The sequence below is a fragment of the Cyprinodon tularosa genome, unplaced genomic scaffold, assembly GCF_016077235.1.
Source record: "Cyprinodon tularosa strain WSP-4 unplaced genomic scaffold, ASM1607723v1 ctg973, whole genome shotgun sequence".
NCBI classification, from domain to species: Eukaryota; Metazoa; Chordata; class Actinopteri; order Cyprinodontiformes; family Cyprinodontidae; genus Cyprinodon; species Cyprinodon tularosa.
Genome location: NW_024039755.1, coordinates 192,501 through 210,588, shown reverse-complemented (window position 1 = coordinate 210,588; position 18,088 = coordinate 192,501). Strand labels below are relative to the sequence as shown.

At 38.7% G+C, this 18,088-nt stretch overlaps 1 protein-coding gene across 2 annotated transcripts in view; it reads right to left on the bottom strand.

The window, feature by feature from the left end:
- Positions 1-18,088, bottom strand: part of LOC119776986 (protein diaphanous homolog 1-like) — a 140,255-nt gene that overhangs the window by 14,203 nt on the left and 107,964 nt on the right. For both annotated transcript variants that reach the window (XM_038275708.1, XM_038275709.1), the window contains 8 exons: positions 12,034-12,129; positions 11,848-11,942; positions 11,526-11,627; positions 7,942-8,181; positions 3,531-3,660; positions 3,064-3,188; positions 2,784-2,948; positions 2,322-2,454 (listed from right to left, as the gene is read on the bottom strand). In XM_038275708.1, the coding sequence (XP_038131636.1) occupies positions 2,322-2,454; positions 2,784-2,948; positions 3,064-3,188; positions 3,531-3,660; positions 7,942-8,181; positions 11,526-11,627; positions 11,848-11,942; positions 12,034-12,129 (1,086 nt within the window). The remainder of the gene's footprint in view (positions 1-2,321; positions 2,455-2,783; positions 2,949-3,063; positions 3,189-3,530; positions 3,661-7,941; positions 8,182-11,525; positions 11,628-11,847; positions 11,943-12,033; positions 12,130-18,088) is intronic.

Genomic DNA, 18,088 nt, shown 5'->3' with positions numbered 1-18,088 from the left:
ATGTTTAAAAGCTTTTTTTTTTTTACTGGGTGTCTGAAATCAAAGTGGTCAAATGAAATCATGTTAAATCCTCTATTTTAATGTGTTAGAAACAAGCTGGCTCCTCATACATTAACAACACACAGCCTGAAACAAACAGAAAATACAGTAAGAAGGATTAATTAGAGCAATAGCATTAGAGGATGAGCTTCCAAAGCTGTCTATCTGGATCTAAACTGCTAAAGCACACACACCCACACACAGAGGCGTGTCTGTGAGCAGCATATACACCCCCATTCCCCTCCCACACACACAGACAGACTGCACTGTATCTTCTTTGGAGCAACAGCACCTCTAGCGGATGTTCACACGGTCGATGCTGAGAGCATTTAATGAGAAGCAGGAAAGAGCGAGAGATGGAGACAGGATTTTTTTTTTTTATGTGCTAAAAGAGAACCCCTTTTTCACAGTACCCCAGTGAGAAACCAGGCTTATCCCATGCTTTGCTTTTCTCCTCTCCTCATCTTACCCTCCTTTCTAAGAGCAACACACAGCCTAATCCGCAGTGAAGCATCTGCTGCTCTCCTCTGCTCCATCCCCTCCCCTACACACTTACAAGCCGCTTTGCCTTCTCTTTGTGTGGAGTAAGAGCACTACTAGCGGCGGTTCCCACACCAGCAATCTGTTCAAAGCACACACCCTTTATGAGAACATGCCTTCTGCAGGCACTGCCGACATCTAGCTGGAAAAAGAAGGTACAGCAGCTGTCAGACTTAATCAGAGCAAATATCAGATTTGAGGCAGCGATGGTGAAAGTGAACCTCTGGGTGTGGCATCAAACTCCTCAGCCTGTTCATTATTCAGAACCCTCAGATTTCATGGACAGCAAGTCCAAGCACATGATCAGATCATTCTTATATGGGGAGTTATATCCCTCACAGAAACCCTGAAGAATGAGCTATTCACAGCAATCTATAGTAACCATAATCATGTGGTTAAACATGTGCATACTGACTGACACACACAGGAATGAAGCCACAAACAGCAAACACACACTGACATTTCCAGGGTTTAACAGGCAACTGGGACTTGGCATTTACACAGACCTTTAAAAAGAAAAAGATGACAGAAGCTTTAAGAGACTGAATATGAGAGGAGACTAAGTGGCAGAGAGGAAACTTTGTCCACCAATTTCCTTATGAGGGCAATAAATGCAAAACAAGAGCAGGTGTGTGAACATCAGTTTGATTTGTGTATAGTTCAATGTAAATATAGGGGTTGTTCAACGACTCCAGTCTGCAGGGGCAGTCAAATGTGCCACCTGTATGCAAATGATCCCTCACTCTCAAACACACACTCATGCTCATCTTTGAGGTTCGATTATGTTACTATTGTCCAGAGGTTAAACATGAAATTAAATCCCCCTTACAGATGCTTCAAACTTTTCAACACTGTTACAAAATACCCCAAGAGGAGCCCGCTGGGTTTCTTTTCTTTTAAAGTGCCCTTTGCATAAATGACAGATAAGTGGGAGGAAGAAAAAAAAGAAGAGGAGATGCCAGCTGGGACATGGGTGAGTAGGACAAAGGCCAGGAACTTTGCTGGAGCCATGAATACTAAAGAAAACCACAGATTTTAACCAGCAGTGTTTTTTTGTTTTTTTTGTTTGTTTTTTTAAGCACAGAGGCAAAAATAAACAGACTCAATCACTAGTAGAAATCCAGTGAGGCTGTAGAAAAGTTTGACCCTAGAGCAGCAGAGTCTCTGGAGAACCCAGATGGAGGAACAGAGAGGAGGAATGCACTAAAAGTAGGTCAGAGTCTGAAAGAGGGAGAAAAACTCTGCATGTCTGTGTGTCTGCAAGGCAGGATTTGAGCTCTAACTCTGTGCATACAGGGATGAGAGCGCGCTGGTTTGTATTACAATCTGCTCAGAGCGTTTTTAGCTTCAAATAGAAGACTGGAAATATGGATTTGCTGATAAAGAGATTAAAGTTTACTTTTTCATCCATTCTTCTTTAATGAAAGAAAAAAAAAAAAAACTTCAGAGGCGTAAAATGGGGTCAAGCTTTTACTTCCATGCTCCTCTGTGTTCTCACTTTATCTGAAGCTTCCTTGTTAGTCGCTTCCAAACAAGTCATCAACAGTAGATTAAGTCTGGTCTATAAATACTGCAGGCCTTATGCATCAACACTCACACACAGACACACAAACATTTTACACAGAAGTGTGGACTCTGACTGCCCCCAACTGGAATGTGAGAGAAGTGATAGATGTGGATTTGGTGCCTTCCCAGTCACACACAGATAAAGAAAATAAAAAAAAGGACCATGCAATTATGACCTGTGTTCATATCCAGAACTTTGCTTCTTTTCAGCTTCTCCTCTTTCTCCTTCTCTGCTTTTTCTCTAGCCAGCTTGGCCCTCTTGATCTTCTCCTCAGCTTCCTTCCTCTTCTGGTTTTCTTTCACCGCTTGCTGCAGGAGGAAGAAAGACAAAGGATGGCAAAACTACATAAGGCAGAGCAAGTCTTAAAAAAGATGGAAATGTGTGTGTGGGAAGAACAAAAGTTTCAAAGCAGAGACCGCTGTTTTATCCTGTAAGATGTAAAAAAAAAGTTAACCATCCCAGTGGCTAATTTCCTATCAAACACAGTATAAACAGCAATGGTTTCATTTTGCTTCTTTAAAGAAATGCAACTTTTTTCTTGATTCTACTACACATTTCACTAAACTTTATTTTGCAATATTTTCCACTAAATCTTTCTTTAAACTACAATGATCGGTTTTCTTTAACAAGCACACACCTGGAACATGTTTTTGAAGTTGCTGAGGTCTCCAAAGAATTCCTCCACTGAGATTTTCCTCGGGTCAAAGACAAAGAATTCTCCCAGATCTGCGTATTCTTTCTCCATGTTTTTATGCAGCATATCCAGCTTCTCATACTGTTCTTGAGCATGGCTAACAAAACTGTGAAAACGTGTCGTTAAGGCAAATAAAACCTACGAAGCTGAGAGTTTTTAAAAAAAAAAATATAGAAAATAAAAAAAGAAAACAGGTTTTATATTAGACAGACTTAAAGGATATAGTCATCTTTTCCACAAACTGGTCATTTTCATTTTGTGCAGGAGGAAAAGTTTGCAGATCTTTCTCCAAGGTTTTGATCTGTCGCCCCATCTGATCCAAATTCTTCTGAATTGTCTCTGCAGAAACTGCAGGAAAGACAAAATTGTTAAGTGTGTAATATAACCACATGTCAGATGCCATTAGAAATAATGACATACAGCAAACAAACACAAATACATAAGAACTTTGTATGTACAAAATACATTTAGGACTGGGGTTTACAGCAACTCAGTCAGGGAACCCATTTAATGGCATTTTTAAATGTCAAGATATTATTTAATTTAATAAATGCATGCTAAAATAATATAATAATTTACAGATCCTGTAAGCATATAAATACTTGTATAGTTAAAAATAGTAAAAAACAGGAGAAATGGATAGACAGGTGTTTGAGCTGGACTAGAATGAAGGCTAAATGTTTGACATACCTCTGCTGGCCTTTTCCACATGGATGAGCTCGTCAGTAAATTTCATGACATCAGGATATTGCTCCTGGCACACATCAGCGAGGAAATGGAGCAATGTTTGCTTCAGATCAGCTGACTTGGTATCACGCAGCTAATGGGGGAAAAAAATTGATTATTAAAGGGGCTGCATGGAAAAATCAAACATCTAATGTCTGCATGTTTTCCGTTTCCCCAAGTTGACCAACAGTGCTGAAGTTGACAGGAGGCAGATTTCCAGACAGATGATTGCTTTCTATAGAAACCGTCATTAAAATAAGAGTTAATATTAAACATTTACTACATACACTATTAAATTAGTTCTGTTGGCATCATTTGGATCATCAAAGTACCAATAGCTGCGTAATTATTTCAGAGACCTTTAGGAAAACAATTGTCCGACTCTCAGAGTGTGTTTTATGCATTCATACCCCAAAAACTTGCACTAAATTATGTCCCATTAGTAAAGATCTGAGGATATTGTGTTCCTTTTGTAAGTGATAGTCCAAAAACAGGAAGTGAACAATTGTGAAAGGAAATGCTTCAAGCTTAAGATTTCTTAGTAAAAGTGTGGTTTGTGTTTGTATTCCCCTGACAAATCCAGGGCCTACAACAGCTTTCTGGATCTCTGGTCATAAAACAAAACCCCAAACGCATGTAGGCCATCTAATCCTTAATCTGAAAAATACTGATAGGCTGAACAAGGAGAGCGCTGACGAAAGAAGCAGCCATGAAGGCTACAGTGACTCCGGAGGAGCAGCAGAGATCCACGGCTCAGGTGGGAATAACTTCACAGATACACTGGAAGTTGTAAGACATCAGGTTTAATGTTTACTGCACCATGAGGGGGGGGGGCAACAACACGTGGAAGGCATCTGGTCAGGTGAGATGATAAATTAACTTTGACCTACATGTAAAATGGTATTAATAATGAAAAAACCACACTGCACATAACTCTGAGTACACCGGTAATACTGTGTAATATGGGAGTGGCAGCATTATGCTGTGGGCAACATCTATCTAAATGTACAGTCAGCACTATGATGCAATTGTTTTCCAATTTGTCATTTCATATCATGTGTCTTAAAGAGTAAAATTGTTTAGAAAAGAAAAGTATTTAAATAAGTGTTCACTTCTTTGCTATGAAGTCCCCAGAAAGTGTGATACAACTAAGATGTGGTACCTTCAAATGAGCTGACAGTATAGATGAGGGTTGTCAAAAGTATCAATACTCAAAACATGTATCTGGATACAATACTAATTTGGAATGGTGTCAATACTAAATGCAGGTGTTTTTAGCCAGGGTTCCTACAGCATAAGGCAATTTAAATTCATGACTTTTTAATGCCACTTGAAAAAAAATTTAAGACCAAATTCACAAGAAACACAAGTAAAACCTGCTTGCGACAACTTAACCTAAAGGTTTATTATAACATAAACCACTGCACTAATGTTTCAAATTTTGAAAAGCTTCCCATACAGGAAGAAAGCTAAAAACACACAAATGACAGATATATTTTAACAATTATTTACCTGAATTCACAAACTTTGTTTTAGTAGGGAACAAAACAAATCAGTTTTAAAGCCACAACATAACCAGTGCTAAGTCTTTTTTGTAGCTATTTTTCTTTGTATCGTTTTCTTAGTATGTTTGATTTGGTGATAAGTGGAGGCGTTGCAGAGACAAGGGTGGAAAAAAAACTGAGAAATACCGGCTGTTTCTCGGTAACTCGATTTTGACGCTTTGTGTTTCACGCTTCGCATGTGACTCCACTGCCTTAATTCCCATCGTTCCGACCTTGAATCGCTTCTTGCACAAAATACACTGTGCCTCATGTTTGTTCCCTGGTACTGGTTTTAGCCATGAAGAAAACTCTTGGCTGGAGCCAATTTTGGTTACATTTACACTTGCTCATATTTTCCAGACAAAAAGTAAATGGTGAATCTCCCAAATGTCCCGGCCACAACGCTTTTATTGGTTCCGCTATCGAGACGGAACCAATAATGGCGAGCCATTATTTTTTTTAAATTAAAAAAAAAGGTCAATTTTAATGTTTTATTTAGATTACAAAAATAAATCATAATAAAAATAATCCTATTTATGAGGTTTAAAAGTTGAGACCTACGAAAGACTGATTTAAGACATTTTAATACCAAGTAAGGCCTTAGTTTTATTTTGAAGGATTCAATGTCTTTTAAGACTTTTTAAGGACCTGCGGGAACCCTGTTAACATATTTTTTGCAATCCTTAATTTTATATTTCTAGATTAATAACGCTTTAAAAGATGCTACCTCAAACTTTAAATATCATCAAATTGGGTTGTAGTTAGGTTATCTATTTTACATTTATTTATACACTGCAACTAATAGAATGTGTTACTCTGTTGAGAAAGTGCATTCCATGTTGAGATTGAAAAAGTTGAAAAGGTTTTATGCCTTTATTGGGCGTTTTTTATTCCTATGGTATTGAAAATGGTATCAAGTATCAACACTTTCCCCTAGTGTCGAAACTGAGTTTGAAATGTATGCATTGTAATAGCCCTATTCTGAAGGGTACATCTATACCTTTTGTGTCTTGCAGCTCCACTAAGCAAGACACAAAAGGCCAGGAAGTTTAAGGAGCTCTCCAAACAAGTCAGGGTTGGATTAAAAAAAAAGATCTAAATCTTTGATCTTCCCCCAAGCACCATCAAATCCCACGGTCCCACAGCAAACCTGTCAAAGAGGGCACTAATCAGAGAGGCAGCACTGGGACCAAAGGTGACCCTGAAGGAGTTACAGAGTTTAGTAGCAGATACCAGAGTAGCTATCCCTAAAGCCACGATAAGGCGTAGACTCCACGCAGCCTGGCTTTAAAGTGGCCAGAAAAAAGCCTTTAATCACAGTTAAAAATAAGAGGGAACGTTTAAAGTTTGGTAAGAGAAATGCTGGTAACTTCCTTATGGGGGAAGGTGCTATGCTCAGATGAGAGTAAAACTTTACTTTTCAGCCATCAAGGAAAACTCTGTGACTTTGACAGGGTAAGCATAATAGCCATAAACTCCACACATCCCACCAGCCCAAGCACATCATCCCCCTTAGTGTAACATAGTGGTGGCAGAATCATTCTGTGGGCTTTTTTTAACCATTTCTTCCAATTTTTGTTTATAATTTGGAAATAAAGTGTTGAAATCTCTCAAATTATGCTTTCTAATTCTAGCTTGTAAGGAAACTGATATGGGGTGTGAAAACTTCAGGTTGATGTGCATGGTCCAAGCTCAGACCCATATTAGGAAAATTTTTTGGCAAGATTATGTTAATGCATTTGGCAGACACATCAATCTAAACTTGGGATATATCAATGGATTCAAAGGTAAAGCCGACAACAAACAATCTGAAGGGAAGACCACCAGTCAGGTTCTATCAGAGGTAACAGGCATGACTGCATAGAGGGAATGAAGTGCATGCAAAGGGAGAAATGCAAAAAAAGATCCTTGCAAAGTACATATTAGGAGATGTAGATTAGATGTTTCTCTAAGATGGAAAGTGGCGACACTGTTTTAGTAGCAAGCAGCAGGTCATTCCATCAGCATAGAGTGAGATGTAATGAAAGTTTGGACTGTGTTAATCAAGATGCTAACAGATCTGCTCCCCTATTCTAACAGAGCCTTAATTAGTGAGCAAAAAGCTGAAAGTAAATCAGTTGGTGGATATGCAACATTGGTCGAGATAAATCCAAATGACTTGCAGTAGCACTCACATTAAACATTAAAGTAATTGCATGAGACATTTAAATGAAATTGATTAAAATGTTTGTGTTTGTTTGTTTCCCTCTCTTTCTACTAAAGACTGTGAAAGACAAAACGTTCCACTCACCCTTTTCTTATCGTTTACCTAGCGTAGCGAGTGTAGCATTAGAGTCTCATGACAGAGGAGTAGCAAGACAGATAAATGCTAGCTGAAATTTGAAGGGACAAAAAAAACAACAAACTATGGTACTAGTTTCAGTCTAATGCGATAGCTGCAGTGTGGGAGCATTTTGGATTCATACCAAATGGTAATAATTATGTTATTGCAACTATTTGTGGGACAACTTCTTGTCCAGAACAATGTGCTGCAGTGACACGCCTAATTTGTGGCTTGAGTTATAATGAAATTAGGGTTCTATAAAGTATTGACATAAGTAGCTAAACATCTACTGATTTAACACTTCTCAGGGTTTTTAGTTCAAATATTTTCGACTTGACAGGACTTTGTTTTGTTATATATCACCTTAAAAAGGAAATGCATAGGGGCTTGTTATAGTGACAGTGTAAAATGATGAAAAAGGGGCTTTCCAAAGCTCTGTATGAATAAGCTCTGTGAATCTTCTTGTGAATACATTTTCCCCCCATGTATCAACATGTCTTGTTCTCACCTTGCAAAGGTACGATATGGAGAAGCCAAATGCGGCTCCGTTTCGAGAGCCGGCATTCATGTAGTTCCCGACAAGAAGGATGATCTCCAGCAGCTTGGCAAAGGTCTCGCTTTTCCTGAGCTCCTCGCAGGCAGCTGTCACAGCCACCACATCTGGCTTGATGTTGTTCAGCTGCTCCTCAAACTGCAGCTTGAACAGGATGGCCTCAAGTCGTGGCATCAGACGCTTCACACTGGACATCTGGAGAAACCAGAGTATAGAGGATTAAAAGGTTTTTCTTCTCAGGATGATACCAGCGTGTGAATGTTTTAACCCTGACTGAATTCATGTTGCCCTTACTAGTTATACTGACTATGCAGAGGGCTTTACACTAATCACTCAACAACACGCTCATATTCATACACACCTCAAATTTTACAGTTTAAGAAAACTACTTTATCCATAGAACCAGTTGCTTCAGATGGGAATAACTTTAGTACCTTTCTTAAATAGTCTACAAGATAAGTTTATCTATATAGCATATTTTAGAGGCAAAACAATTCAATTACATTAGTAGAAAATGAAAACGAAAAGTACATTGTAGCAGCATTAAGGCAACGCAAATAATTAAAAATAAAATAATCCTATCAAATGAAAGATTTTTTTTTTTAGTAACACAAAGATTAATCTTGAAACTTAAATACAGTTTTTTAGATTGCACATTAAAAGGCCACTCTAAAAAATATGTTTTTAATTGTGATTCAAGTAACAGACGGTTTCAGGGCTTTACAGTTTGTTGAGTTTATCCCTGATTAGTGAGAGATCTGGGTGGTAAATGCACTGACAAAAAATATGTATTTTTGTGCTAAGCCATCTAGTGTTTTATAGATCTATATAGATATTAGTAAAATCTATTCTATGGGATACAATGAATCACTGTGACATCTTTAGAGCTGGGATGATGTGCACCACTTTACTGCAGGCAGCAGCATTCAGGATCAACTGCAAATGCCTGATCGACCTTTCAGACAAACCCATGAAGACACTGCTGCACTAATCAATTCTACCAAAGATTAACACATTAATTAGTTTTACAATCTCCTGCTTAGACATTAGTCTTTTAAACCTGAAAACGTATTTTAGGTGACAGAAGGCCAACTTTGTTTTTGTTCTTATGTGCCTGTGAAGGTTCAGGTCCAAGTCCATCATGACACCAAGATTTCGAGACTGATGGGTTTCTAGGTACATTTACTAAAGCTGTATGACCACTTTTAAAATATATTTTGTTCTGAAAATCCATGTGTTGGTTTCTTCTATGCATTTACCCAGCACTGGAATTGGTTTATAGCCACCTGGTGCCATCATAAAGTACAGGTGTGTGTCGTCTGTAAAGTTCTGGTGACTTATGTTGTTTATTGAGATCTGAGTAAGGGGAGAACATGTAGATATTGAAAAGGAGGAGGCCAAATGTGAATCCTCGGGGAACGCCACATTAGATTTTGTTCTGGTCTGGCATATAAAGCTATCACCAGACCAGTACCAGAATGTTTTACAAGCACTAATGAAATGAAGTGACCAAACCAAACTGCTTGCCATGCCATAGATATTTAAAACAAAGGATTATCAAAGGTCCTTTTTTATTTTAAGGACAAAAAACAAACAAAATAAACAGCAAAAAAAATAAAAAAATACCAACCAATTAAGAAAACTTGCCTGGCCTCCTCTGACATTATTCTGTAGTTAAATCAAAGAGCTGTAATTAATCTAAACGTGACTTTTAAATCTTAAAAAAAAGTGTTTTAAATTCAGAAATGTAAACAAACTGTCATTAAAGTCATATAAATTCCTATTTAAAACTAGGAAAACATCCAGCAACAATACTGTTGGATATCGGTCTCCGCCAGTCACGTGACTTTTGTTGCTAAGACGCCATTTTAGTTGGAAAAGGTGTAGTGTAAACAACCGCAGCATAGCTAAACGAAGGACTAAAGGCCTGTTTACATAGCAGCCTGTCCAAGATAAGTCATTACAGTTAACATAAGCCTGAAAACAGGGGCGGATTTAGGAAAATCGGTCTCCGCCAGTCACGTGACATTTGTTGCTAAGACGCCATTTTAAGTGGAAAAGGCATAGTGTACCGCGCCCGAGGTAAACAATTGACGTCACTTGGCCGAGACCGATTGTGATGACCGTATAGATAATTTAAAAATAAACAAAGGGAGGGGTCTCATTGAGGCCCATTGTCAGCAGTATTAACTCTGTGACAAACAATATTGCAAAACATCTTGCCACAATTTTGGCTCCGTTGGAAACACTTTATTTCTGGAGTCCAGTATTTGAGACTCGCTCCATGTGAAACCATTGTTTCTTTTGATTTAACCTCTCTTTACCTGCATTCCCAAATCAGCAGCAATAAATAGTCAGGACACCGTTGGAACATGATGAAGCCCTGGAAGAAAGGACTACTAAAACCTAAACAGATATATGACCTGTACTACCTCTGCCTATCAACCACATACTTTAAATACAGTGATAACATTTACCGACAGACACATGGGTAAATCATGGGCTCCCCGTTGTTACCAATATCAATATGGAGGAGTAGAGCACTCAGCACATACAGGGGAACACAAACAGCTAACTGGTTAAGAGACATGGTTGACACCAGGGTCAAAATCTAAACCCAGGAGGTTAAGGCATCACCAATCACATTAACTACGTGGACGGAAACATCAAGTTCAGTAGAGAGAAAGCAAAGAACAACAGGTTGCCTTTTCTGGACTTTGCTGTGCAGGTTGAGGACAATGGAAATCTTAATACTGAGGTTTACTGGAAATCTACAAATACAGACCAATACCTTCATTTTGACTCACATAACACGCTGGAACATACATTTCTTTCTTTTTCTATTATTTTCTTTTTTTTTTTTATCAGACCTCTGAGTTACAGGGTTGACAATATTCCCTTAACTACAGAGGAGAAACAAAAAGGAACAAAAACATGATAGGAAATCACTAGAAGCACGAGGTTATCTTAACTATTCGTTTGAGAAGTTGGCCACAGCCACTAGCAGGAAAAACAACACTGCATTAAACACAGAGGAGAAAGAGATGCAAAAACAATATGCAACTCCATATGTGTCAGGAATTTCTGAGAAACTCAGAGGGAGTTTTAGACTCAACAACACACTCAGACAGAACCTGGGGCAACCTAAAGACAGAACACTAAAATATAAGCTGAGCAGTGCTGTGTATGCAATCCACGCATGGCACAGCATAGGAGAGCCAGTAGATCAGCGCTCCAATTACAGATTGCTCTGGTGTGAGCCAACAGAAGTGACAAAGACTCCTGGATAGGTTCAAAACATCTTCATAAAAAACCCGAAAGTCCGGTTACCTTCCAATTTAAGCCTGTTTGTGGTTAACCTGCTAAAAAGTATTTTTTTTGTTTAAAAACTGATGCAAGTCATAAAAATGAAGCTCAAACCTTAATATTTTTTCTGACACTGAAAAGTACATTTTGTTAATTTAAGGGCTCAATAAAACTGCTTTAATTGAATAAATTCACTTCTCTTTCAGGTTTTATGAGTGTTTATGGTTTCTTACCACCACTCCAAATTGTTCAGACTCAGCCAGATCATTGTATTCATCCTTCATCTCTGCAAGGGTTTCTAGCTGTCCAGGAGCAGGGAGCTGCTTTATCAGGTTCTACAAGACAGAATCAGCAAAACAACATTATATTCAGGAATGTTTGACATATCCGACTCAAAATAGACCAACACAGGGAGAAAATACAAAAGTAATTTAAGAATAAACATGTATTTCTGGGCTTCAGAGGAAATGTAAGCCTTTATATAAACTTTTAAAAGACATATAGATCTATGAAAACAAAACAAAAAAAAAAGAATCAAAAGGATATCTCTGGTACCTGAACCATGGACTCTGTAAGAATCTTCTCATTAACTTGTAAGATGGCATTCTTGATCTCTTCGTATGGAATGCGGAAGGATCCCAGGAAAATTGCTGCATGAAAACAAAAAGAAAATGTTGCAGTTTAAACGCATAAAACATTTCAAGCCATCTGGTTTTGATTTGTTCTGTATAACCTACTTACAGAGGTTTTGTGATGACTTTGAATCAATGACTTTTAGCTCCTTAACCTTCTTCTTCGTTGGCTGTTTATCCTCTCCATTATTCTGATCTTTTTTAGCTGGAGATAAAAACAAAAGAAGGAAAAGAAGATGGCATTCAAACTCTTGTATTCATGTAAAAAAACTTTGAAGCTTGAATAAGTGTATACATATTTTTAAAAGATAATAAATGATAAGAGGGATAAAATGCCTAGATGATGATTATAAGAAGTGACAGAAGGGACAGTGTTTGCTTCTTCGCTCTGTTCTAACTGTATGATGTCACTGAGGTGTTGGATTTTTATTGAGCATATCTGGGTAATACTAAACCAACAAGAAACAGCTTAAAAAACAGGTGTAACATTTCTTGTGAGCGCTGGATTTTTAAACATAATCAGACATCGTTTTGCTGTGGGGCATTAAGAGACTGTAATAAATGTATTCATCCACACATTTACCAGGAAGACACAATTTAGATTATTTAGCTCTGACAAGATCAGAGTTGTGTCTGTAAGGATGTGTCAGGGTGTGGGGGTGGATATAAACCGGATGAGAATGATTGTGAATGATGAGCAATCACATGGGCTTTGGTCATGAAACAATGTGCTGTTTCCAGGCATGCTAGGTCTAAGGTCAGCAAGGTTCTGGATGCCACAGCTTTCCTGCTGTTCCTGTCAGAAAATATCTAATCAGTCACTGCTGATTCATTTCAGGTCAATGTCCCAAAACTGATAATGCCTCAAAAGTTTAAGGACCGGTAGGAAAAATGATTATGTTGTCCTTTACCTATTTCCATGTCTTTAATGATAATAAACAAATCGCTAACTTCTTGTATATCTTTATCTAAATATGTGACTAATCAGCCTCTATGCAACCTTCTCCTCACAAGAACTTATAAAAAAAAAACAACCTCAGATTGTTGGAACTAGACTAAAATGTCTTTCTTTACACTTTAAAAGTTCTACAAACTTAAACTCAAACTAACCAGGTCAATATTCCACACGTTTAACTGTCTTGATGCTATGCTCAAACACAAATGTCCTTTTTTTACTCAGAATACTTAGAAGGTGAACTTTTATTATGGATGGATGGTCTCCATTTCTTCTATATTTATGTAAAGGCCTACCAAACCTCTTAACTTATACAGAAAAATAAACTTTTTTTCACCTATTCCTTTTCCCATATAAGCCCTCATCCTGCTTTTTTGCCCAGCCTACCGGTACAATTACTTTTGCTTTAATGGTGTGATGAATAGGCCTGATTCAAACAGTGGGACTGTCACCACTCACTACAAAACCAGATAATTACCACAGCTTAACAACTCCTCCATTCATCTACTGATCTGTCTATAAGTCCACTCAAAGCGTACTGTGTCTCCAACAGAGACACTATTCAGTACAACAGTCTGTTAATTGCCAACACTCCCAATGAAGACAACATCTCTTCATTTAGTCAGATACAGAGGCAGTGGATTGGAGACGTTTTGCATCAGCAGAAGTTTCCCCTTCATGTAACTTATCCCACAGAAATGACAAACCTTTCAAAAACTAACAATTTTCATTGTTTATAAATATTTCACATTATGGAAAAACAACCGTCTACTGATTATGTTTACTATATAGCTTTATTTTTGGCATCTAACATCCCTCATAGCCTCTGAAGTGCAGGAAACAAAGTCAGGAAGCAAACCAGTATAGACACAGGATAGGAAAATCCACACATCTGTGAGGAAATGACAATAACATCTATGCGCAAACAAAATCACTGCAGGCCACAGCTGCGTGGTTAAAAAAAGCAATAATAAGATTCAACAAATCTAATCTTCAAATTAATCAGAGCGATATCAACCACAAATATCAGCTTCAGGAGGACATGACAAGGTAGAATAAGTTAGAAACATAATACAGGAGGAATTTACATTCAACTGTAAAAAAGCTTTCATAAATCTGTAGGAAAAGTGCACACACTACAGTATAGATGTAGGATAGTGCATAATCTGTTTGAGCAGCACTGGTGACCTGGTGGAAGCATCATGTCAGTGGGTCAGTGTGTGTGTGGCTCATAGAGAGACAGACATAGAGCTGATGCATATGTGTTTATGTACGGCGCAGAGGCCCGGCTGCGCTGGAGCTAATAGAATCATTCAGAGACGTGCTGACATCACGGCTGATTCATAAAATGGGGTCTTGTGGGCAGATTTTAAAATGGCTGCTCTGTGGTTTCCACATGTACAGGAGCTTTTCATTTATGAGCCGATGGCACCTCTGGTGGTAGCTGGGGTGTACCGCTTCCTGCTACACTTAGTCATAGTGGGGGAGGAAAAAAGGAGATGACAGGAGCAGAACACATGTCTGACCAAACACACATACACACACACACACACAGGAATCCCAGCACATATTAAAAAATAAGATGAGATCAAAAGATAGTAATGTTTCTGTGGTCCGTTTTGTTTTATGATCAACAAAAGAAACTTATTATTATGAAAACAAACCAATATCCCTTTAACACAGACAGACATGCAATCCTCTTTTCCTGGAACCCCCCCTTTCCCGACAGCTGCTTAGCACCATGTGTGTGTGTGGGTGTGTGTGTGTGTCATGGTAGAAATTCTTCCATTGCTGACATCTGCTTTTAATTACACGGAGAGGCAAAAAAAGCTGAAAGTTGGAAAAAGAGAGGGAAAAGAAGGGGGAGTTTAGCAGAATCACGAGGAGCCAAGTCATGATGGGGTTTTAGTCAATATGTAACAAAGTATCTGTGTGCGTCGTTTGTGTGTCTGTGTGTCCGTCTGCACAAAGAGGAGTCTGTTTATCAGTTAGTGAGCTCAGAGTGTGTCCTTCACCCCATCCCTGCTCCCTTTCCACTCTCATTCCCTCGCTCCTTAAAAGGAGAAACTGTGGAGTGAACAGGATGATGGGAAGTCAGGCTTAGTTGAAACAAAATAAAAGAAAAAGAAAAGAAAGGAATGAAAGGAGACAAACAAAGACATTAAAAGAACATAAAGCACTTTCATATCTGACCAGGCTGGACCTAAAGCATCCACTCAAAGACAAGATGCATCCCTCTTTCATAAAGAAAAGCTTTTTTCTCTTTCACTCTGGCTTTTTCAGTCTTTTCATGGAGCCTATTCATCCTCTCATCACCACTCCCTGTTTGTAGATCACTGTGGTTTATTTTTAACCCACTAAAAGCTTACAGATGATGTGTTTCATTGTATATTTGTAGCATCAAGAGTTTTTCATGGGCCCCCTTGTGGCACGATGGAAGAAAACCCTCGCATTAACTTTATATAACTCCAAACTCACTTTTTCCACTCTGCATTCCAGGTCTGGAGTCTGTCTAAACAGAAACTGAGAAGAGGGAGTTTTGTAGAAACATCAATATTCCTGAGCTGAAAAGCTCTTTTGGGAAAAAGAAAAGTTCTGAATGTGATCCAGAGCATAAAAACACATACATAACAGAGAATTATCTTTACTTCATGGAAACATAAAACTAACTATACAGGGTTTGACTTTAGAACTTTATGGGAACTATACTAATATAACTGTGAGGAAAGAAAAAACGAAGGAGGGGGGGGGTTTCTTTGTCTAAACTATGGCAGACAGCGAGACAGCTGTTGCTCTAGTCCCTTTAAACTTTAAATGTCCATTCTGTCACTCTATATAGAAATGTTGGTGCTACGATGTAAGAGTTTGACAGAAGAAGAATAAAGGGGTTTCCAGGGTAACCTCAAGGCTGAAAGAGCCCCTTCATCCTGTTTTTCCACTGTGAAAGGAAATGAGGAGAAAAGATTCCCGGCTGTGTGTGTGTGCGTGCACATGTCCACGGACACGCCATTGTGTGAAAAGGAACAGATGGCAGGGTGGGGCAGCAGGGAGGGGGACTGGGCAGGATGTGGGAGGGCCAGGGGGCGCAGGGGGAGGGCATATGGGAGGGGCCAAGGCGTGCTCACTTGCGCACCCCTGGTGCATGAAAAGTGTAACTGCAGCTGAACTTTGACAATATTTTATTTATATTTTTATAAAATATAATTAAAACCTGAAAAAAATTTATTTTTAGTTTCCATGGAAGCTAATTGTTTCCTTGTTGATAGACTTAGCCTGGAAGATGGAGCAAAAACTCAATCTATCAATAAAGAAAAAAATAATTTAATTACCAAAACAGTATCTTTCGTCATTTTCTTAAGTCCTATTGAAGTCAGAAGCGGTATTAAAAATAAAATAAAATTTTAATTGAAAACAGAATTTTTTTCTTGAAAAGTAAAAACAAAAACACTGATTTATGATTTAAATGCCAGTTTTGTAAACCTGTCTGTAAAGTAAAACAAAGTTAAAGTTGTAACTAACCTTATACAGTAAAATAACTATAATCATAGTCTTCCAACAGTATTAGAAGTTATTGTAAAAAATAATAAATGTAAACATCGATGGGTAAAAAATTTGAAAATGGAGCAAAAAAAAAAAAAAAACATTATAGCTATATCAAAAAAAAAAAATATATATATATATATATATGTATGGATGGATGTTTGAGAGATATATGTATCTTTATCTCTATATCTATAGAAATGGATGGTTGAGACATATATGTATCTACCTATCTATCTCTCTATATATATATATATATCTCTATATACACTATATTGCCAAAAGTATTTGCTCACCCATCCAAATTATTGGAATCAGGTGTTCCAATCACTTCCATGGCCACAGGTGTATAAATTCAAGCACCTAGGCATGCAGACTGTTTTTACAAACATTTGTGAAAGAATGGGTCGCTCTCAGGAGCTCAGTGAATTCCAGCGTGGAACTGTGATAGGATGCCACCTGTGCAACAAATCCAGTCGTGAAATTTCCTCGCTCCTAAATATTCCACAGTCAACTGTCAGCTGTATTATAAGAAAATGGAAGTGTTTGGGAACGACAGCAACTCAGCCACGAAGTGGTAGGCCACGTAAACTGACGGAGCGGGGTCAGCGGATGCTGACGCGCATAGTGCGAAGAGGTCGCCAACTTTCTGCAGAGTCAATCACTACAGACCTCCAAACTTCATGTGGCCTTCAGATTAGCTCAAGAACAGTGCGCAGAGAGCTTCATGGAATGGGTTTCCATGGTCGAGCAGCTGCATCCAAGCCATACATCACCAAGTGCAATGCAAAGCGTCGGATGCGGTGGTGTAAAGCACGCCGCCACTGGACTCTAGAGCAGTGGAGACGCGTTCTCTGGAGTGACGAATCGCGCTTCTCCATCTGGCAATCTGATGGACGGGTCTGGGTTTGGCGGTTGCCAGGAGAACGGTACTTGTCTGACTGCATTGTGCCAAGTGTAAAGTTTGTTGGAGGGGGGCTTATGGTGTGGGGTTGTTTTTCAGGAGCTGGGCTTGGCCCCTTAGTTCCAGTGAAAGGAACTCTGAATGCTTCAGCATCCCAAGACATTTTGGACAATTCCATGCTCCCAACTTTGTGGGAACAGTTTGGAGCTGGCCCCTTCCTCTTCCAACATGACTGTGCACCAGTGCACAAAGCAAGGTCCATAAAGACATGGATGACAGAGTCTGGTGTGGATGAACTTGACTGGCCTGCACAGAGTCCTGACCTCAACCCGATAGAACACCTTTGGGATGAATTAGAGCGGAAACTGAGAGCCAGGCCTTCTCGTCCAACATCAGTGTGCAACCTCACAAATGCGCTTCTGGAAGAATGGTCAAAAATTCCCATAAACACACTCCTAAACCTTGTGGACAGCCTTCCCAGAAGAGTTGAAGCTGTTCTAGCTGCAAAGGGTGGACCGACGTCATATTGAACCCTATGGATTAGGAACGGGATGTCACTTAAGCTCATATGTGAGTCAAGGCAGGTGAGCAAATACTTTTGGCAATATAGTGTATCTCTCTATATATATATATATATATATCTATATCTATATCTATATACACTATATTGCCAAAAGTATTTGCTCACCCATCCAAATTATTGGAATCAGGTGTTCCAATCACTTCCATGGCCACAGGTGTATAAATTCAAGCACCTAGGCATGC